General features: G+C 45.5%; 1 protein-coding gene across 2 annotated transcripts in view; it reads right to left on the reverse strand.

The window, feature by feature from the left end:
- The window catches only part of TRAM2 (translocation associated membrane protein 2), an 81858-nt gene that overhangs the window by 48424 nt on the left and 10068 nt on the right, over nucleotides 1-23366 (reverse strand). Inside the window, exon 2 of one of the 2 annotated variants that reach the window (XM_038554308.1) lies at nucleotides 7506-7598. The exons of the other annotated variant lie outside the window; for it this stretch is intronic. Coding sequence (XP_038410236.1) covers nucleotides 7506-7598 — 93 coding nt within the window. The remainder of the gene's footprint in view (nucleotides 1-7505; nucleotides 7599-23366) is intronic. 2 annotated transcript variants of the gene reach the window in all.

The raw sequence follows: 23366 nt of genomic DNA on the forward strand, positions 1-23366 counted from the left end.
GGATATTCCTAACACACACACACTGGTCCAAATAAAATATTTTTAAGTGTAATCCCAAGAGACAATATAAATATTAAACAAATAGATAATTAAAGATTAAAAATCCAAACAGGAAAATGAAGAGGTTTTGGAGTGTGGGATTTCAGGTTGCAAGTGAAGACTGGGTAACATTTCAGACTAGACTGCAGAAGAGGGGCCCCCGCCAGTGCCACGGTGTCGTCTCAGCCACAGTTTTTATAGAAGCTTGAGCTCCATAAAGCAAGACACACAAAGAGGGGGTAATTCGAATGGTCACGGATGTGTCTGCGACAGCAAGTCACTAATCATTGTCAATTGTCAAGAGCGGGTGCCAGGGAGAATCATCTTCAAGGCACTTACGGCGTTTCCTGGTATTTCAGGAAATGAAAGGATTACCCAGGTGCTCCAAAGCCCAGCGATAGCTGGGCCAGGCAGGGCCCAGGTGACTTTGCCTTCACCTGTTTGTTTACACTCAGGGAAGGAAAAGGAGAACAGAAAGTGATCTATCTGCAGCAACCATTTTTAATTATTCTCCACCATCTGGAAAGTTTCCTACTCAAAACAGCAGTGTGTCGATCCCCATGTTTTGTCTGAAGAGCCAGGCATGTGGATTAGAGCTTGATAGAAAAATGAACTGTGAGTTCACAGGGATGGAGTGAAGTGAAGCCACCTCCAGGGCCATGAACCAGTTTTATCAGGGGGCTGATGGCTGATTCCCCCAGGGAGCCTTCAGATTCCTCCAGTTATTCGTGTCAGGGCTCCTGAAGGGAGGCCCATATTTAAACTGCCCATATTTAAACTGAGCCAACCAGGGCTAAAAGGCAAATAAATGAGTTTTTAAAGTAAGCCATTCTTTTTTTTTTTTTTTTAAGTAAGCCATTCTGTAGGAACTTCAGATGCATCACCTCTGCTGTCCCAATTTCTGCACACCCCTACTCCACTGAGAGGTAAAAGAGATTAGGTGATGGGTCCCAGCAAGTGGGCCATTTTACCAATAAGAACCATACCCTTCCACACAAGGCCTTTGCTATGTGCATCACCTTGATTCTGCATCACCTTTATTTCCTACCATTCTCTGTGTTACAACAATGCCTCCTACGCCTATGGGACATTCATTATACCTCCATTCTAGGCTCGCATCCAGCTTGTTTTGCATAGTCTACAAAGACCTGTCAAGGACCACCTGAATGAGAGAGCACCTGATGAACAGAGCTTAATGATGATGATTTGATTCAAGTAGATTAAATCAAGGCCAAGCAGGCTAATGAAAAACATCTAGCACTCAAATATCCCTATTTGTCAGCAAATAATATTCACAGGGGATATTCCAAATCATCTTCAAAGCAGAGAGGAAAATAACCACATAAAAGGCAAGAGTTCCCAGAAAAAATGTGCTACAGATAAACAGAAAACACAAATCTAACCCCAAAGGCGTAGGCTGGGGTAAACACTACCCACACTGTGCCACCAACCAATCTGTCCATACCCGTAAACCTAATAAAATCTAGGCCAATGTCAATATTTAGGTATAATGTCATATTCCAAGATATTTCCCTGTCTCCTCCCACCCACCCCACACACTAAGATAATTGCTCTATACATTACTACAGAACTCATTTTACTAATAGGAAGTAATATTTTAGGGGCACCTGGGTGGCACAGTCAGTTGGGCATAGATGGCTGGTTTTGGCTAGGGTAGGGATCTCGGGGTTGTGGGAACGAGCCCCGGGTCATACTCCACACTCAGCGCAGCATCTGCTTGGGATTCTCGTCTCTCTCTCCTTCTTCCCCTCCCACTCATGCTCTCTCTCTCAAATAAATAAATCTTGAAAAAAGAAAAGAATGAGTTTTAAATAATATCTAAAAATTGGTATGCTTTTTCTCTGCCCAGCCTTTCGGCACCCCAGGGGCCTGTATGACCTCACACAGGGTAAAGATAACCCAGGACGAAAACCAAGCATCAGAGGGAGAGGCTGGACCCCAGTCTGAACTCACAGCTGGTTAGCTGGTTAACTCAGAGGTTAACAGGAGGCTGCAGGCACCCTCATCCAAGGCTTGATGTGCAACACCCCATTTGCTAAGAAATCCAGGCCTTGGAGCAAGAGCCAAGAGGCCAGGTATCCCCTGTCCAGGGCCTACTGGGCAGCTCTCTTTCAGGGGAACACAAAAAGGAACAGAAACTGCCTGGGACACCAGCGACCTTAAGCTCTGGCCAAGAAACCCAGATAATCTCCATGCAAGACAATCACACAGTGAGAGCTGACGGAGGGGAGGACATAGCCACACACAGACACATACAAAGTAGGAGGCAAAGAGGAAATACGCCCCCCTAACAGCCTCGGGTGTGGGGGTGTGTCTGCTCCTCTCACAGTTTGAGCCAGTGCTCTGTTCGCCCTGAGCAGGAACTAAGGCCATGGCCTGCAGAGGGCAGATTAAAGGACTATCCTCAAATGCTCTTTCTGCCATTTCCCGACTACAGTGGCAAAGATGACAGATCCATCGCAGGCCTTGTTCTACAGTCCCCCATGACTCCCTAGTGCCTAGGAGAGACTCAAGCTCCCTGCCTGGCATCACAGGACAGATATTAATTTAGAAATAAGGTACAATAAAAGATTAACAGCAATAACTAATAAAACAATTATAACAACATGTGATAAGAGTTATGTGAATGAGGTCTCTCTCAAAGTATCTTAGTGTTTTGTACTCATCCTCCTTCTTGTGATGATGTGAAATGATAAAATGCCTATGTAATGAGATGAAGTGAGGGGAATGACGTGGGCCTTGTGCCCTAGCATTAGGCTACTAATGCTGATCTGAGGATCACCTGCTTCTGCACTGCCTCAGAATTCAGATAATTAAGACCACACAGATGGGGGGAACTACTGCATGCACAAGCAGTGCGGGAGACCAGAGGGGGGGCCCTGACGGGACTGAGCTCCCCCCTAACCACCTTGTCCCATGGAAAACATCACCAGTGAGGTTCTGTTTCACCCGTATCCTGAACGAATAGATGGGCCAAGAGAAGACAGAAAAGGGGCTGCTTGCACTAAGGCAGAGAAATTGGGGAAATAGGATTCCCAGGAAAAATGAATGGTCTGTATGTACAAGGTGATGTGGCTGGAGGGCTGGCAGGAAACAGGCCTGTGAAGGATCCTTTATGGCAGGTATAAAAAGTGGATCTTCTCCTACATGCAGGAGATAGCCACCTACAATTTTTAATGGGATAGTACAGTGAGATTTGCACAGCAGAGAGCACACTGCGCTCTGGGTGTGAAAAGTGGGCTGGGGAAGGGGAGGTAAGCCAGGCCATGCGAGAAGCTTAGGAAGGGGGCTGCTACAAGGGATGATGCGGGCCTGGATGATGGTAATAGTACAGACACAGGACAGCAATGGGCGATCTTCCAAAGACTCGATGGTGCAATAGATTAAGGTGAAAAAGTACTCAAGAGTGGTGCTCAGGTCATGCTCAGGGAGCAGATACACAAACATAATTTTATTAAAAATATGCAAGGTGTTATGATATTTACTCAAAATGTTGATGGTAGGGGCAGTGGGTGATGCAGTGGGTAAGCATCTGACTCTTGATTTTGGCTCAGGTCATGATCTCAGGGTCTTGGGATCAAGCCCCATGTGGGGCTCCACGCCCTGCTCTTAGCACAGAGTCTGCTTAGAGGTTCTCTCTCTCTCCCTCAGCCCCTCTCACCCCCCTCCCAGCACTTACGTGTGCATGCTGTCTCTTTCTCCCTCTCTCTAAAATAAATAAATAAATCTTTTTTAAAAATATCATAGCTGGTGGTATCATCAACAGCAGAAGAAAAAAAACAGCAGAAGTAAAAAAAAAAAAAAAAAAGAAAGAAAGAAAAAGAAACAGCAGAAGTCCAGGACTAGTAGGGGGGACTGAGGAAGACCAGCCAGAGGCCAAAGGAAACCCAAAGAGCCCCAGCAGCCAAGGAAAGTGAGCAGCAAGGAGTCCATGCTCACCATGGGGAGACCTTCAGGGAGAACAAGGCAACTTGGGACTGAGATGCAGGCTGCAGGGGGGGTTGGGGGGGGGGGTCAGAATCTTCATTTTTTTTTTTTTTTCTGATGGGTCCCAAGCGGTGGGAATGATGCTTAGAGCACAGAGTGAGATTTCAGTAAGTATCTGTGGAATGAATGAATGAATGAATGCATGAAGAGTCCATCAGATTTGGGGGCCAGAAGGTGACTGAGGACTCTATAGAGTAAATGTTATAGAAAAGGAGGGGTGGAAGTCAGCGTACATGGGTGAATGTGAAGTGGAAGAGTGCAGACTGAGGTCCGTACTGCTTGTCTGGGTGGCTGGGAGCTAGACAGGAGGCAGGGGTGGGAAGGGGGTGGGAAGTCAGGGAGGGCTGGGAGAAGCTGGAATCTAAGCATGGTAAGGAGAAAGACCATGGAGAGAAGAGTGGTCGGATATGCAGAAAAGTAGGGGGAGCTGGAGAGGAATACATCAACCCAAGGGAAATTTCTTTAGGAAACAGCATCTAGAACCACAGGAGAGGGATGCCTGAGGAGGAGCACTGGCCCTGAGCGGGTTCCCCTTCAGGCCCCACACCTCCTGGTTCCCCAAGATCCCCGCTCCCTCTGAAATTTTTTTTTTCAAGATTTTATTTTATTTATTCATGAGAGACAGAGAGAGAGAGAGAGAGAGAGAGAGAGGGCAGAGACACAGGCAGAGGGAGAAGCAGGCTCCAGGCAGAGAGCCCGATGAGGGACTCAATCCCGAGTCTCCAGGATCACACCCTGGGATGAAGGTGGCACTAAACCACTGAGCCACCCCGGGGCTGCCCTCCCTCTGAAGTTCTGACAGAGCCTAGATACAAATACCAGATATAGAGAAGATGCTCAATCAGTGTGCCTCAAATCGACGTAACTCAGAAGGGAAACAGAAGTGAAAGAAGACAACCGAAAACTTAGGGAAGGGGGGCAAAACCAAAATTAATCCCCCTATTACATTCAGAGCAAGACTAGAAAATGTTTCTGCCCTCTATTTAATCAATTCTTTTTTTTTTTTTCAAAGATGATTTATTTATTTGAGAGACAGGGAGAGAGAGAGAAAGAGACTGTGTGTGTGTGTGTGTGTGTGTGTGTGTGTGTGTGCGCGCGCGCTTGGAGGGGAGGAGTAGAAGGGGAGAGGGAGGAGGAGAAAAAAGAATCTGCAGCAGACTCCTGGCTGAGCATGGAGCCAACCCTGGGCTAGATCCCTGGGCCCTGAGATCATGACTGGAGGGTAAACCACGAGTCGGACACTCAACGGACTGAGCCACCCAGGCTCCCCTAATCAATTCTTCTAAACCAGTGCTACCCTATTACTCACAGTGGCCATAACTTTCATTCATTTCCCAAGAGGGAGAGGCCGGGCCACCTGGATGGATTTACAAGAGGATGGCTGTTCTGTGGGTCCCCAGGGGGGAATGGTTACAGTGCTGGCCAGAGGGTCATGAGGAGGCCTCTGGCTTCCTATCATCTCATCAGCCTGAGCTGGCTCTGGCCGGACTGATCAGGTTCGGAATCAGAACCTACGGACATGCAGATAAGCTTCTGGCCATGGGCCAAGGCCCACGTTCTGAGACCTGCAGTGACCTGATGCCACAGCCACAGGGGTGATTCTGGGGCTTTTTCCTGGATCTTATAATGGCCACACCAGGTTTTCTAAACGGATGTGTCAAGGGAAGCAGCACACACACGCAAACAAATGTAGATGCTAAGACATTTTTTCACACTCCAGAAACACACCTTTGTTTAGTGACATCTCTAGAAAACCAGAATTAAAAATATATAACTCAACGCTTCCATCACAAAATATCTGAGTGCATGCTCTAGGCAAGGCACAGTGCTACAGGAGACAGACTTCTAAGGCCCACTTCCTTCCCTCAGAGACCAAAATCACGAGCTAGGTCATCAATCAAGTCCAGCTCCCTCATTTCAGAACTGATAAAACTGACCACTTTAGATGATTACCTCACGGAACCCTCAACAACCCCATGAAGAAAAGACTTATGTGTGTGAGATCTTATTAAATGCCAGGCACTGTGCTAAACACCAAACAGGATTACCTCATTTAATCTCCCACTCTAGAAAAACTGCTGCCACGTCTGCTACGATTACTATTATTTACTGAACTGCTTTAAACTCTTACAGAAATTATCTCATTTCACCCTCCCAGAGGCCATACTGTCCAGAACAAGTTAGGCTCAGGAAGCTTCAGACATTTGCTCAAAGGCACACAGCTAATAAGCCCAGAGGCTGTCTGGATCTCAAGATCCATTGGGCTGTGACGTCTGGATTCTTACCTACCATGGGAGGTAAGCTACTAAGCAATGTCTCTAAAAACTAATGATCAGAGCAAGACTTTGCTCTGTGAAAAGTTAGTTTTAAGCCAAGTAAAGATGTCATGGAGCAGGACACAATTAGGCAAAGGACAAGTGAAGGTTCTTTTCATTTCTCAACCCCACAGTCCTTGGCACAATAGAGGGACTCAAAAAATATCAGTTGAGTGCTCTGGGTTTGGAGATTTATGAATCTCTTCTGAGAAGACTTCTGAGAGGGACTGAGCTAAACTAGCAAGACACAAAGTGTGGGGCCGGGGAAGATACAGATTGTAGCTAAGTAGAGAGGAGGGCTCAGGGTTAGAACAGAGTCACTACTGCGCTGGGAAAGTACAAGAGGAGGACTCCAGATGGAACCTTCCAGCTTAATGTAGTCATGGTGGTTTGCAGGGACCATCTACTGTGTGTGCCAACTTCAGATCTCAGCCGTCCTCATCTGTTTCAAACACATCTAAAATGGGAAAAGAGAAGGAAACCTGGCCCTCTGACTCCTTAAAGCTTTTATCCATTCATTCATCCATTCATTTATTGTAAAGGCTACTGGGCCCCAAAGTCAACTAACTCCATCTACTGAGTTCATCAATAGAGATGTGCCCATTCCCCCACTATATACATTTCAAAACCATGCTTCCCCAAACCACTCAAGCCCAGATAAAGAAACAGTTGCTTCCCTCATAGTAAGGGAAGCAACATTGTAACATAAAGATTCAAACTCTTTCCTTTCCAGCCACAAAACTCTAAAAGCTCTCCCATATTTCATAATTTACCAATTAAATTTTATCAGTTACCTAATGGACAAGTGATTCTGAGCTCCTCCATGTGAAACTGTTAAGAAAGTAATTTCCTGTTGGGATACCAATATTCAAAGGCTAGTGGTAACTGGACACGGCGATTAGAATCCCATTAATGCTACACTGGAAACTCCTCTTGGTCCCTGAGGGCTGAGCATGCAAAGCACTGGGTAAGAGAAGGAAATGGGTTTAAGTGGTACTTGAGTATTATCTGAGCTAGCCGCAAAAGATGGAAGTGGAGGTATTTGATGTACTGCCACTTTTAAGAAGCAAGGGTGATCCTGGTCTCACCGGAGACCAGAGCAGTAAGTAGCTGAAAGTGGACATGTTACGCTATTTGGCTTACTGCAATCAGGAAACATCTGTCCAGAAAGCCTGTTGTCAGAGTTCGCAAGTATTTCAGGGGCGCCAGTCTTGCTTTGCCACCTTTTCCGATTGCCTGTGGGTATAAATGAGGCAGGATTCGAATAGGAAATAGAGAGCCTGTACGTGCTACTGGGCTGGACACTTCTCCACTTGCCCCTCCAGGTCCACTCTCCATCCTGCCCTGTGCCCCAGAGCAGAGAACAGATGACCTTTTTGGAGCGCATCAATGGGCTTCCCGGACAGCTGGCTTCAGATGAATCCGCAGGAGGTCAGAGGGCATGAGGAGGGCGCTCCTTACCTGGCTCCCTGCCTGATGGGCAGACGTGGCAGCCTTCTGACCTAGAGTCACAGGTCCAGCCCCTCTCAAGACTTTAGCCACAGCTCCTGGCATTACCTCCTGCTCGAAACTCCTTACATCTTAAGAAGTTCTGTATCCACTCCATCCCTGGGCCCTTCGGGCTTAGGGCTATCTCCCAACTTCTGCAAACCCTGGGGTGCTTTACCATCCCTTATCGGCCTCCCCTGAACCTGTCTATGCCCCTTGTTAATAGTGCCTCCACTAACCTTCCTTTAATCACCTCATCTATTTCCTGCGGGACCCTGGCTGATGCAGTTATGTTTCTCAAATAAAAGACCTAATAATAGGGACGCCTGGGTGGCTCAGTGGTTGAGTGTCTGCCATTGGCTCAGGGTGTGATCCCAGTCCCAGGATCGAGTCCCACATTGGGCTCCCTGTGAGAAGTCTGCTTCTCCATGTCTCTCATGAATAAATAAAATCTTTAAAAAAAAAAAGACTTAATAATACTAACAGCACATGATCATAATGAACCTCATCTGTACAACCACCGGCAACAGGGTACTTCAAATCAGCAATATTCTCTCCCAGGCACACATACCAGGACTACTCCAGGGGAAACCAGCTCTTCCCTCAGGGCCAGGTGAGTGCTGAATGCCCAACAGTGCTGACGTCTAGCTTTAATCTGTTCAGGGCGGCCTGGAATCAACTTCTCACAAACTTGGATTGAGACAAGCTGCACTGGGGATCGGTGACCACCTGTCTGAGTGTCTCAGGACACCTTTACTGAGGACAGAGGAAAATACAGGCTCCTGAGGACCCCACCGACCTCAAGCTGCACGTTCAAATCCCAGGCCTGGCATCACAAACACTCCACCACACAGCTTTTAGGATCGATTGTAGAAAATCACATCCACTAGGAATGGGGACTGACTTTATACTGACAAGTAATGTCTTTTTAAATAATATCTGACCTGCTCTAGTCAGGAAGTAAAAGGGTCTTTGCCTTATGCGCTCAAGGTGATACCTGAGGGTTCCTGAGATGGAAGGGGGGAAGCCAGGGGAGCCCTAACCCAGTACCTCCTCCGACACAAAGAGATCCTTTTTCCTTTTATTTTTTCAGGACAGAACAAGAATTGGAGTAAGGGTGCGCATGAGGGGGGAAGGTGAATGAGGGAGGAGGGTAAGTGTGCAAACAAACGGGCCACTCATCTCTGGGATGTCTTTCTACCTTTTCCTACAGCTGAGTAGCCTGGGGGCAAGCTGTCTGCCAAGCTTCCCCGCCCGCCGTGTAAACACTCTGGCACCAGCTGGGGTTTGGAATCTGCTGAGTCTCTGCCAGCTGGCGACCTGGAGATGGGTCAGATTAAAGGAATGTGTAATGAGTGAGGGGGTGGGAGGCAGAGGCCGTATTTACACAGAGGGGGCCTGCAGGGGTCAGTAAGGCAATGGCCAAGGGAGGCGGGAGCTCTGGAAATGGAAAAATAGGAAGGTGAGAAGAAAGGGGTTTCAAAGTATCCAGGCACCACGCCCCACCCCAATGTCCCAAGGCTGTTATGTTCATTTATTTTTTTTTCTTTTAAAAACTGACTTCTTTGTCCCCATCTCGGTCCCCACCCTCCCCCGCCAACAGCTCCCAAACCAATTACGCACGGCCCTTTGAAAGGTTCGCAGCTGCCTGCCCGAGAAGGCTCAGCGTGACCAGACAGCGCGGACACTCAATCCTCTGGATCCCAATTTGGGAACGTTAACACGGAAACCCAAGCCACGTGCTGACAAGCCGGCTCTCGGCCACGTTCCGCCTCAGACGGGGCCAGGCGCGGTGGAGGGCACAGAGAGCCAGCGGTCCGGGCAGCCCTCCTGGTCTCCAGCCCGGGGGACGGACACTTCGGCGGCGGTGGGCAGTGGGGCCAAGGCTTCAGGGGAGACCGCCCGCCAAGCAAGACCGCCAGGCCACGCGGGCCTTTCTGCTGCCCTGCGGAGCGGCTTGGAGGACAAAAGCAGAAGTCAAAAGTCCTGGTGGGCATTTGTGGCCACACCTGTTAGGAAGGCCACCTGCAGCCCTTCTGAAGCACCTGCAGGTCTCTAACCCCAGATGGCTAAATATATATTACTAAGAAGAGGAAGTCAGCAGCCCTGAGGAGCAAAAGAGAAAAAAGCACTGGGAGGAGGCAGGAGACCCATTCTGGGGAAGCTCGGCCACAAACCAGATGTGAGGCCTCAGGCTACTCCCATCCCCCTCACTAGGCCTCAGGGTTCTTATATTTTAACTGGTGTTAGCAGAAGTGCCTCTGCTTCCACGCACTTCCAGGATAGGGATTCACCTCCAGATGCAGAGTTCAAACCCAGGCCCTTCTTGCTCCCTCTATATCCCTGCCTCTATTCCAGTGACTCTCAAATCCACCTTTCCCCACTCAGATCTTTCTCCTGGAGGATAGTCCTGCATCCCTACCAAAACAGCACACAGCCAACTTCCATTCGGCACACCCCAAATCGAACCTTGCATCTTTATTCCAAAAGTTGGTGCCTAAGAAACATAATTCTACATGCCCATGTCCCAGGCTGCCCATCTTCCCCTACAGCCAGCCACCTGTTGGCTTTTTCCTTTATTATTTTAGTAGATCCATTATTTCACTCACACTGCTACTAGAAAGCCTCACTCCCTCATCTCACATCAGCCTATAGAAGAGGTTTCTAACTGGACAGACGGTCTGCCTCAGTACTCCACCCCCTCCAGCCCCTCCCACCATCCTAGATAGAACAGCCAGGCCACACATAATATAAACAACAGACACCCCCTTCAAGGCTCCCTGCTGCTTACAGGATAATATCTCTTTAATCTGACATTCCTGAACCTCCTTCCCTCTCCTCCTTTGATTATCACAACTCCCCTAAACAAACTCAGGTACAACTGCCCCGAGTGTCCCAAAGGATATGCTAGATTATTATTCCATGAAATACTCTCCAAAGTCAACAAATAGGTTTGATGCAGATATACAATATTCATTACTACAATATTAAAGGCTCTGACAAGTCCTGCAGTAAACCAACCTGTTTAGCATTTCCCAAGCCTATATGGCCCAGGAACTTATTGTTAGCATTATACCTATTAACTGCTTTCTTCAATTCTCAGAATGCCCTTTCTTGCCCGAAATACCAGGCCTCTGTTCTGCCTTCCATTTATGTCTCTGTTTTGCCTTTTTTGGGGGGGCCAGTTCTCACACCATACCTCCCCTGGAAGCTTCCTTCTCCCCCATCCTACCACCAGTGCCCATGCTGCTTCCTTCCTTCTCATCTGAAGCACCTGCTCTCTGTACCTCCTTGCTGAGAGGCAGGGGCCCACAACGGTTAAGAGCCTGGTTTTTGAATTCAGAAAGACCTGTATTAAAATCCCAAATCTGCCCTCACTAACTCTGAGATGGAGTTGTTTAGCTTGTTTGGTGTGGACAGAGATAATAGAATCTACTAAAGAGAACTGTTGAGGGGATTAGCAGGATAAGAAGATCAAGTCTAGCACAAGGCCTGGCACATCACAGTATTCAATAAGTAACATTTGGTCATTTTTCTTATTTTTTTAACATGGTTTTATCACTTATTATTTTCTGTGTATCTACTAGATGGGAAGTCACCGGAAGCCCCACAGTTAGGTGCTGTCCCTTTGCCTACCTCTCCCTCTACATATAAATCAGGTTTAACAAATACGTCTTGATAAGGCAACCACCACCGACAGCTCCATCCTCCACCAGACAGCAGGTAAATGTATATCTACGGCAGGGCAATAGAGCCACCAGTCCCAGACTCTCAGAACTGAGCAAGAAGCTGTCAGTACAGAGACTCTGCAAGGCAGTAGAGTCCTATAACTTCACAGAACCTCCTGGACTGTGCTGTCCTGCTCTGCCCCCCAACGCTGGTTTACTATGCCCTAGAAAGGGGGGGGGGGGGGAGGTGGGCTTTGTAAACCAAAGTGAAAAGGTGTCACCCAAAAGTGGCCTGAGTGGCCCATCTCCACAGCCCCACAATAGGGCAACAAGGGGCTGCTGTGCTGGGATTTAAACTTTACATTTTCGGGATGCCTGGGTGACTCAGCAGTTGAGCGAGCGTCTGCCTTCGGCTCAGGGCATAATCCCTGGGTCCTGGGATCAAGTCCTGCATCAAGCTCCCTGTAGGGAGCCTGCGTCTTCCTCTGCCTATGCTCCTGCTTCTCTCTGTGTCTCTCATGAATAAATAAATAAAATCCTTTAAAAATAAATAAACAAACAAACTTTAAATTTTCAACAGAGGCCATTTCATTCATGTGACTTTTCCAGTTAATATCTGGAACTGAGAAGTTTCATTTCCACTTCTAGTCAATCCTGACTTGCGTTTTTCTTGATGCTTTTGTATAAGCTTCTCTGAATGGTTTTAAAATATCCCTATTTCACCCTCTGACCCATTCTTCAAAAGGTTTCTGAAAAGCAAAGCTTTTATTTATAGCACGTGGGAATGACATCTCTCAGATCAAGAGCAAGGGCTAATCTTTACAGCATCCCCCTAGCTGCTCTGCTGGAGCTCCTCCTCCTGCTTTCACACACACACACACACACACACACACACACACACACACACACCACAGCCCCAATTCCATGTCCCAGCTTCTCTCCCTCCCTCTCCCCATTCACCTTTCCTGCTCTCCAAGCAACAGGCTGTCACTGATCCCACCTTTCCATCTTTCTATTTCCAAAATGAAAACAGCTTTCACATGCCTTTCCTGATGATCAAAATAATATTCCTTTAATTGAAATGTACAGAGAAAAAATTTACTTGTAACTCTACCACACAGAGAAAACCATTGATTAAATTTTGATGATTATCCTTATAGATACCTTTTTATAAAAATAAAACAAATCCAAACATTTACAGAAAAAATCCCACAACAATATGGCATTCTGTAATCTGTTTTTGAAAAAACACAGCCATATGTTTTGGACACTGTTCAATGACACTGCATATCAATGTATGTCACCATTTGAAATTTAACCAATTTCTTACCAGTAGGCATTAGGGAACAACCTTATCTTTTAAAAAATGTTAACATCTCAAACTATTTGGACATAATGTCAAGTGGGAAAAAATCAGAATTTGGTCATTGTATTTTTATTACAATTACAAAAACCATAGTGTCTGGGCATAAGAACAGAACAGAAGTTAAATCAACTGTGTTCTGTGGAAAAACATGAGGAAATCTGTTTATAAAGGTGGTATTCAAACAGCAAAGAAGTCTTTCAACAGAAGTAATTCATAAAATACAGAAATCCCTATTGTCTAAAAAGATATTACAACAGGTCACGCCTCAATGTAAAATATTTCAAATAGCTTATTTAACCACTTATTTAACCTTATTTTTAACCTTAGTTTTCAAAGAAAGACAGAAGTACTGAAGCCATATGATCTTTGAGAAAGGGAAGAGGGGAGAAGTAATTCTGGAAAGGAAAGGCATTCATAGGGAGAACCCTGGACTGGGGGCTCAGGCTCAGAGCCTCCCTCCCAGGGAGAAGCCCTCAGATGGACTCAATCCCCACATTTCTTAACAGTCTTGGTGGCCCAGGCAGCAAAGTCTGAGTGTGAAAGGTGTATCTGGTGCGGAATGGATAAACCAGAATGTATAGATTATACATAACTAATATGGAATTAGAAAATGAAGGCACAGAAAAATGGGCTAACTAGTGATGGCTAAAATTGTCACAGAATTGACTAATTAATATTCATGAGTAACTAACATCGGTGAATTCCTGATGTGGTATTATTAGGCTACGTGAAGGAGCTATATGTGCATTACTAGCTTACTTGATGCTTCCAAAAACTTCGTGAGGTAAGCACAATTATCTTCACTCCTGTTTTGCTGACCAAAAAAAGAAAAAAAAATTGGAGCATGGTTAAGTAACTTAATCAAGTTATCTCGTGAAGTGAGGGAGCTGGTAAAGAATGAGGCAATTTGATTTCAAAGCCTGCACTCCCAACGTGTACACACATCACAGTATTTATGAGCCCAATACAATCTGGCACCGTGCAGTGGGGAATCGGGGTGCATATGCAGATGGCTAAGGCAACTAGCCTCAAACTCGCAGTCTATTTTTCGGAGGAAGGAGAGCCTATGAGTTAATCATCATCATAAACCTTCTTCTCTATAAGGAGCTCTATGGACTATACAAGAATGCTGGGGCTGTCTTTTACTTCCAAGAGGTCTCCATGGAAATGCACAAAACCAAACGTGACCTGAAGCCAATCTGTTTAGTTTTTGACGTGCCCTCAGTCTGGGATTTCGGCCACGTCACCGTGGTCAGTTTTTAAAAGCAAAGCGGACTAATAGCACTTAGGCATAATCACATAAGTCATTTCTGGAGGATGCTGAGCTCCCAAGCTGCAGGACAGCACATTTGGTTTAAACACATCACATGGAAAAGGTCTAGAATACTATATTTGGGCAAACCGTTGATTTGGGGTTTGGTGCAGCTCTGGTTTTGGCAACAGCACCTTTTTCCCACCCTGCCCCCACCCCACACCACATGGGCTCAGCTACAGAGCTTGGCCCTCACAGAGGCACCGTCTACCAACCTCTCCCCAAGCTCTGGAGAGCAGAGGTCGCAAGCTACTCGAGGGAGCAACTGGGCAAGAGACAACCAGCAAGTAGCCATCAAGAAGCCAGAAGAGAAGGTGCCCTAAAGCACTGAGTGTCATATCTATGTGCTTTTATGTCATATCTATCATATTCACTGAGTAATGCAATCCCATCCCAAAGCACAGAAGCCCCCCAGGGACCCAATCCTATAAGGAACACGTCAAGACTCCGACCATACTAAACTGTAACCACTGATTTTTTTAACCATCTTCCTCATCAGAGTGTCCCAGGCACCTTCAAGGAGCAGTTGCTCAATAAATATTTGCAGAATGAATTAAAAGGAGTTCTGGAGATTATGCAACAATGTGAAGGTACTTAACATTACTGACCTGTACACTTAAAAAATGGTTAACATACTAAAATCTATGTTATGAGTATCTCAGTACAATTTTTAGAAAAAATAATAGTACATGTCATGGGGTGGAGGGGAGGTGGCACACATTAATTCTAATGCTTTATGAAATTTGGTAGAACAGAGTATGGGTTGGGTGATCTGAGTATTAAGAACTATGGGGGAAGGCTTAATGAGGTAACTGTTATCAAAACAGTTTACTGAACAAAAAGTCACAAAAAGATGGCAAAGATGACACACTCAGTAGGTTCCTCCAGGTGTTTGAAAGCAGGAAGGGTCGATAAATTGTGTAGGTGGGTAGAGAGGTGGCCTCAGATCCATCCAGGGAATTCCACTGCATTCATTCCAACAAATACACTCTTCCTCAGGCACTTCCAACCCTGACCTGAAAGCTGGCACTCCTAGTTATTAAAGTTGAGAGAGAAAGCTGCTCACAAACCCACCTTCCCTCGTGCCTCCTGACAGGATGGGAAGGTGGTATCTCACAAAGTGAGATCTGCGGGGTGTTACTAAATACTGCTGGAGAGACACAGTCAGGTAGGTCAGAAATGTAGGACGCTACTTTAGTAAGCACACATGGTATGTGACTCTCCAAAGGGGGCATGATATGCAAAGTTTCACACACCTCTCTAACCCAGAACCCCCCAGCCTCCCATTACCACCTTCAGAGATTTCTTTTTATAAAAAAAAGATTTTATTTATTTGACAGAGAGAAAGAGAGAGTGCACACAAGCAGGAGGAGTGGAAGGCAGAGGGAGAAGAAGCAGGCTCAGGGAGCCCGATATGGGGCTCGATCCCAGGACCCCAGGATCATGACCTGAGCTAAAGGCAGACACTTCATCGCTTAACCACCACCCAGGTGCCTCCACCCTCAGAAATTTCAGGGGAATTTTCTGAGTTTCCTAACTGCATGATCTTAGGCAACTTACTCGAATTTTCTAAGCCTCAGTGTCTCCCCTTTAAAATGGAGTCCAGGGATCCCTGGGTGACGCAGCGGTTTAGCGCCTGCCTTTGGCCCAGGGCGCGATCCTGGAGACCCGGGATCGAATCCCACGTCGGGCTCCCGGTGCATGGAGCCTGCTTCTCCCTCTGCCTGTGTCTCTGCCTCTCTCTCTCTCTCTGTGTGTGTGACTATATCATAAATAAATAAAAATTTAAATAAATAAATAAATAAATAAATAAATAAATAAATAAATAAATAAATAAAAATGGGAGTCCAGGACACAGGCTCTGAAGTCCAACAAACAGGCTTTGAATTTTGATTCTGACATAATGACCAATGAGGGCCTGGTCAGGTTACTGTCATTCTAAACCTCAGTTTTCTCATCTGTAAAATGGGAGTAACCATGGTATCCACCCCCCAGGGACACTGCAGACTGAGTAAGAGAAGGTAGGTGAAGTGCTGACTTACTACAGCACTTAAAATGCATTTATTCTTTGGCCCCAGACACTGTGAAGTGCTATATAAATGTCACCATCCCTTATGGCCCCAGCAAAGGCCCACCCTTCTCTCATGAAGCTCCCCTCTCAGAGTCTCAGTGTCCTCTCATACCATTCATGAGATTATTTATTCACAAATTTATTCAGCTTCAGTCATATGCTGATGTGTCGTATCAGATCCTACACTCATATCTAGCGTTTTCCCATATAATTCTTATCTCAAGCTCTTTTTCCAAAATAGAATTGGGCAAATTCTATTCAATTAACTTAACAAGTTTAAGTAAGTTTGAAAAGCTCTATACTCCTAATGTAAAAAAAAATTTTTAAGGGAAACAAGTTACACTGGAAAGTTAAAGTCTTCCATAACCTACCATCTAGATACATAATAAATGTTGACAGTCATCTGTGATCTTTCCAGATTTTGACCGTGTATATATAAACATCAGTTTTTTATTAAAACAGGCTGACCCTGTACATATTAATCTCCAGCCTGTTTTTTTCCTCACACATCAGTCCATGGCATTACCTAAGGATTAACCTTATCCTCACTTAAACAGCTATAGAGGATTCCAGTGTACAACTATACCATCATTTACTTAATTGATTCACTATAGATGGATATTTAGGCTGTTTCAAATGAATGATGGCTTTAGGGCAAGGGCTGTGTCCTGTGTGTTTTGGCATCTCCATAGAGTTAGTGCAGTACACGTGGTAAGAATTCAGTAAATTGTGTTGTGTAAACTCTGACAATATTTGCCTCAGAATCACAGATGATTATTGAGCCACAGTCGATTAAATGTAACTCTCAATAGCCAACACCACTGTGAGAAGCCTGGATAAGAATGAGCAATATTTGCAATGCTGGCCCTTGAGATAACAACTCTCAGATCCAAAAGACAAGCTGTTCAAATTATAATTTCAAATCTGGCTCCTTTCCTGTATTAAAATTATTTGGTGACCCGGCAATTCCACCCCTAGATACAGGCCCAAGGGAACTGAAAATATTATGTCCACATGAAAACTTGTCCATGAATGTTCACAGCAGCATTATTCATGTAATATGGTGGCAAGAATCCAAATGTCCATCAACTGAGGAGGGAATAAACAAAATGTGGCATTTGCATACAGCAGAATATTAGTCATAAAAAGGAATGACACAAGCTACAACATGGATGGACCTTGACAACATTATGCTAAGTAAAAGAAAGCCATCATATGATTCCATCTACATGATGTGGCCAGAATAGACAAATCCAAACACAGAAAGCAGATGAGTGGTTGGGGGCAAGGGAGTGACAGGAAGTGACCACTCACTGGTTTCTTTGGTGGATGATGGAAATGTTCTGGAATTAAATAGTGGTGACAGTTGTAAAACCTGGTGAATATACTTAAAAACTGCTGAACCGTATACTTTAAATGTGTGAATTTTATGACATATAAATTATATCTCAATTAAATACACAAAAGTCCTTCGAAAACTGGTTGTCAGTGGGTAATTCCACTTTACCACCTATTTACTGCAAGAATATTATAGGAGAACCACCTGCATGCCACATATTGTGCTGGGCCCTGGAGAGAGAATGGTGAGCAAGATCCTCTCCTGCCCCAGCAGATCACATGGTCAAGCCCTGCAGAGTGGCAAGGCCACACACCACAGAGGCAGGGCAAAGAGAGAGGGGACAGGGGAGCCCAGGGAACTGACTGCTGACGCAGAGGTACCCTACCCAGGGGAGGCAAAGGAGGGCGTTCCAGAAAAAGTGGGCTGTGGCCTCAGGAATGAGGAATAGAGGCCGAGTAAAAGCAGGAGAGCTTCCTGACAGAAATATTTGAATAAAGGGACAGACAAGATGCCTGGGTGGCTCAGTCAGTTAAGCATCTGCCTTCAGCTCAGGTCATAATCCCAGGGTCTTGGGATCAAGCCCCACATCTGGCTCCCTGCTCAGTGAGGAGCCTGCTTCTCTCCCTCCCTCCTGCTTGTGCTCTTTCTCACGATCTCTCTCTCTCTAATAAATAAACAAAATCTTTTTAAAAAGATTTTTTTCGGGGGGTGGGGGGCGGGTGGCCAGACAAGGAGACAAACAGCGTAGAAGAGCTGAAAGATAACCAATAGCCAGATAACCATTACCCAAATGTGCCAAATAATGTAATCTTATAAATCCAACAAGTATTTGACTCCTATGATGTGCACTATGCTAACTGCTGAGAATACAACACTGAACGAGATCAATGCAGACGTTATTACGTTTCCAGTGAGACATGGTAAAGAGTCTATGGCTGATTCCTTGGTTTCAGCATGGTATTAACAAGGATAAGGGCAATTTGTCAATTTCTATCAAAAATGCAAATGCACTTATGGCTTGGACCCAATCATCCTACTTCCAGTAAAGACATGCCACGAGATATATGGCTATACAGGCATGAAATGACCTATGTACCAAGATATTCATTGTAGCATTGTTTATAAGAGTAAATGATTGGAAACAACCCAAGTATCCATCGAAAGGGGACTGATTAAATGAATTAGAGCAAACCTGCACGATGTAAGACTATGCAACCTTAGCCATGAGGAAATTCTTTGTGTACTGACATGGAAAGAGCTTTAGGATATTTTGTTAACCAAAGAAGGCAAGGTACAGAACAACACAGATAATATACTTTGTTTTTCACAAGAAAGGAGACAGGAACACACACATACACACACACATATATATGTATACACATATATATATATGTGTGTGTTATATCTGTATGCATATTACATATATATATGCAAAATCTATCATATAATTTATAGCTGCTTGTATTTGCACAAATAAACACAAGGATACACAAAAATTAATGAAAATGGTACCTGGGAGCAGGGGAGGGCAGCTGGATGAGAAAAGGCCAGAGAGGGACACCTTCAATGTGCTCTTTTTCTTATGTTTTTTATTTTTGAACAATGTAACTGTACTGCCAAATGCTATTTAAAAAAGAAAGTTAAATGGCTAGGATTCCCTATCTGCATGCACACGCTAGAGTAGCAGGCACTCCTAATATGCTCACAAGCATCTCTTATGGAAACCCAAAAACCCTAAGGAGACAGCATGGATAGAAAAACTGTAAATGACCACCAGCAGCAGAAAGGCAACCCAAGACACACACTATCCTGTGTGAACTAGACCATCCTCAATCAATCCACACCAGCTACGTGTTAAGCACAGAGGTGCTGGGGATACTGAGAAAACGTAAAGCAACTCCTTCTTTTCAGGGAGCTCACAGCAAGTGCAAGGAGCAAGCTTCGGCCCAACTGCCTGCGACCCCTAAGAACAAATGTGATGAAGTCACTCCTATGCTCGGAAAACTTCAATGGTATTGAAGCTATTGAAGCTATTACCTGGGCTAAGAAGTAGATCCAAACTTTTGAACCAGGGCCACCCTGAGCAAAACCCTGCCTGACAGTCCAGGCTCATCTTCCATCACCTCCTTCCTTGACCCCCACCTGCGCCCCACTTTGGTAGCATGGAGTCACACACCACATCACCCCCATTGCACCTCTCTGTCCTTTTACACATGTCCACTCTCTGCCTGGCCAATGCCCTTCAGGCCTCAGGGCCCAGCTCAAACTTCTTCTCCATTTGCAAATAAACTGTCCCTAATCCTCCCAGGAGAACTATGCTCCCCTCCCTGACCCTCACCTCCTACCCACAAGAGTGGCGGTGACACTGTCACCTCCCTAAGGACTCTTGGCTCCATGACGACAGAATCTTTACCTTTTCATCTTTTATCCTAGCTCCAAGAACAGTGCTTGGCAGAGAGAAATGCTATGCCTGAGTCTGGCTGAATGATAAACAAGAGAAATACAGAGACAGACAGAAAGGAGGAGTGCACTCTGCTAGGGAAGAAGGGCTGGGGCCAAGGTTCGGAGCAGGTGGCGCCTGTGTGATATGGGAGGCAGGTGTTCAAGGAGAAGGAAGGCTTACCTGAGAGAGGGAAAGAGAAGGGGCGGGGCATGAACAAAAGCAGGCAGGCATAGAAAGAGGATGATCTGGAACTCAGGTAAGTGGTTTGCAATGAAAGGGGGGGTAGGGGAGCGCAGGGCAGGGGCCAGGTCTGAGTGAAGAGTACAGGAGATCCAGGCCAAAGGCTGGTCAGACCTCGGGGGAGCTTAGAATGCCATGCTAAGCAGCCTGGACTTTAGGTGGCACCATGGAAGGACTTTAAGTAAGGGAGCCCCAGGCTCAGCTCTGTGTCTGAGGAGCTAAGTGGAAAGGGACCAGAGAGGAGACAAAAGGCTGAGGTCCAAGACAGGACCCACATAACCATTCAGGGGCCTGAGCTAAGGCCAAAGAACAGTTAAGAGTGCGAGGGGACTTGGGGGCACATCGAGGATAAAATTGCTGGGAGTCAGATGTGGGGGGACAATGCAAGGGTTATAATAAGGTCTAAGGAAAGGCTGCTCGCCTATGTCACATCAAATGCCTGGAGAAAGAGAACTGAGAGAGAAGAGGCCTTGCCATTCCAGCAGCCTCTGAATCAACATCAGAGAATTTAGATGTGGGGGTCCTGGTCCCTCCTCCTGGTTGGAGTGGAGACTGAAACTCTGTGATAGGGGGCGGTTCTCACAATGATCAGTGCCACAGCCTCCTGACCAGACTCCTCGTTTCCAATCTCACCCAAAGCACCCTATGACACTAGCCCACAGAGTATATGAATGTTTCATGCCAGCCCCAGCTGTGCATTCACAAGGACGTGTTGATTCCCCTGGCCTGTGTCCTCTCACATCCTCTTCTCTCCTGGCCTGACCCAGCATCCACTTACCCCTATTCTGGACAAGGAACCCTTCACCATGTTCCCAAAGCATCCCCTCTAGAAGACCACTATTTAATGAACACCAATGTGTGCTAGACACAAAAAAACAATATGGCAGCTCAGCTGGAGCACCCATCTTCAAGAGACTATACTCGTTTCCTTTTATCTGTCTTCCTTATTAGATGGTAAGGTATGTTCCCTGTAATTGGGCAACATGTCCTTCCCCTGTGTTCCCAGCTTCTAGAACAATGCCTCACAAAAAAGCACTCTCTAATCAATGTTTGTAGAAAGAGGAGGCAAGAAATCAAAAGTGGCTCAGGCCAGATTCACATCCATTGGGCCATGTGAGCAAGAAGCCAAATGATAGGACTGAGAAGCCAGCAACGTTGGTCAAGTTACACTTGGCTAAAGCTGCAGGCTAAAGGTGTGGTAAGTTGCCAGTGACAATCTGATGAAGTCACAGTTGTCAACCTGGAGTATCTGGACCCATGAAACTCAAGGAACAGTGACTGAAAAGCATCTCATTTCCTTTGTTTCAAAACTCCGAAAATGACCACAGGAGAGCAAGTCATGGCAGCAAATATGTTAGCTGGCTTCCTTTTCATTTTTTTTTTAAAGATTTTATTTACTTATTCATGACAGAGAGAGAGAGAGAGAGAGAGAGAGGCAGAGGGAGAAGCAGGCTCCGTGCAGGGAGCCTGACGTGGGACTCGATCCCGGGTCTCCAGGATCACCCCCCGGGCTGAAGGCGGCGCTAAACCGCTGGGCCACCGGGGCTGCCCTGGCTTCCATTTCAGATTTCAGAATCTTGCATGGAATAGATGTCCTTACTGAATGATTAAAAAAAGAAGAAAATTGAATGGCAGGTGGTTGAATAATGTTGAATGAAGGTATTTCCCAGGCTAGATGATAAGAATGTCAAAAAAGTTTCTTTCACATTTCTTGGGTAAGAACATGCACTGCACAACAGGCCCGCTCTGCTTGTATTGCAGGACTGTAAAAAAAAAAAAAAAAAAAAAAAAAAAAAAAAAAAAAAAAAAAAACACAACAAACTGTGGCTTGCCAGAAATTTCTGGGGCTGGATCATTCTGGATATCCAAATTTTCCCTATTGCTAAAGATTTAGGTACCAAAACTTTAACATTAGTCCTTGTGGACAGAAATGTTTCTAAAAATGTTTGTGAGCATACTGCATACCTTTCCCTTTTTCTGCAGATAATCATTATGGTCAAGTACCATACTGCGTTAGTCTATCATGGTAACCTCAAAATCTACAGAAATTGTTTGTGCATATACTGACACCAAGTTTGCATGGCTTTCTTTCATTTCTTATGACTCTTAAGTGTTTATTTAGTAATGAATAGTCCTCCTAGCTGTCAGCTACCCCAGCCACTTCTCCCATTTTAACTTATTCTTTGTTCTGTAATCTTGGGAACCAGATAACCAAGGTTCATATAACTGTATGGAAAGTAAGTATGAGTGGGCTTTGAGCGACTAGCCTAGGTGTGGTGTCAAGACAAAGGTTTGGGGCCACCACTGGGCTGCTCCGGGACCTCCCTCTGCAACCTCCACATACCATCCTGTTTCTCAGCTATGTAGCTATGTTCCAAACAGATAAAGCAGCAGCAAAGTCAAGGTGTCACTCGAAGGCTGTCCAAGTGGTCAAGTGTAGTGAGAACAACAGGTGCAGGTATAGGGCACTTACCCTGTGTCAGGCCTTCTTCCAAGCACTGTATTTATATCAACATTTCTAACATATTCTATATCAATGCTTCTAATCCTTCCAACAACTCTACGGCATATTTTTCCTGATGAATACACTACAGAACAGAGAGGTTAAGCATTTACCAAGAGGACAAGGTGAGGACATGGAAAACCAGAATTCAAAGTTGGGAAGACTAGAGGTAGGACCCTGACCTTAGCCACAGTGATCCGGGGCTTCTAACGGTTCCCCCACAGAACCACACCACAAGATACTGCTTACTACTTAAAAAAAAAAAAAAAAAAAAACACACACAGAAACAAGCACTCAGAAAGCAAAGTGTACACCAGCGCAGTCCAACAGAACTCTGCGGTGATGGAAATGCTCTATCTCTATCTACACTCCTAAGATGTGAACTATGGCCAGTGTGACAAAGGAACTGAATTTTTAAGTTTGTTTCAGTCTAGTGAACTGGAACAGCCACACGTGGCTGGTGGTCACCTTTGGATGGCATCAATGTGGACCACTTTTGATGAGCCAAACACTGAACTTAAAATGTGAAATGTCATGGGTAACTCCTACTTGGGAGTTAGGCGTCAGAAGAATG

Source organism: Canis lupus, chromosome 12 (assembly GCF_011100685.1).
Source record: "Canis lupus familiaris isolate Mischka breed German Shepherd chromosome 12, alternate assembly UU_Cfam_GSD_1.0, whole genome shotgun sequence".
NCBI classification, from domain to species: Eukaryota; Metazoa; Chordata; class Mammalia; order Carnivora; family Canidae; genus Canis; species Canis lupus.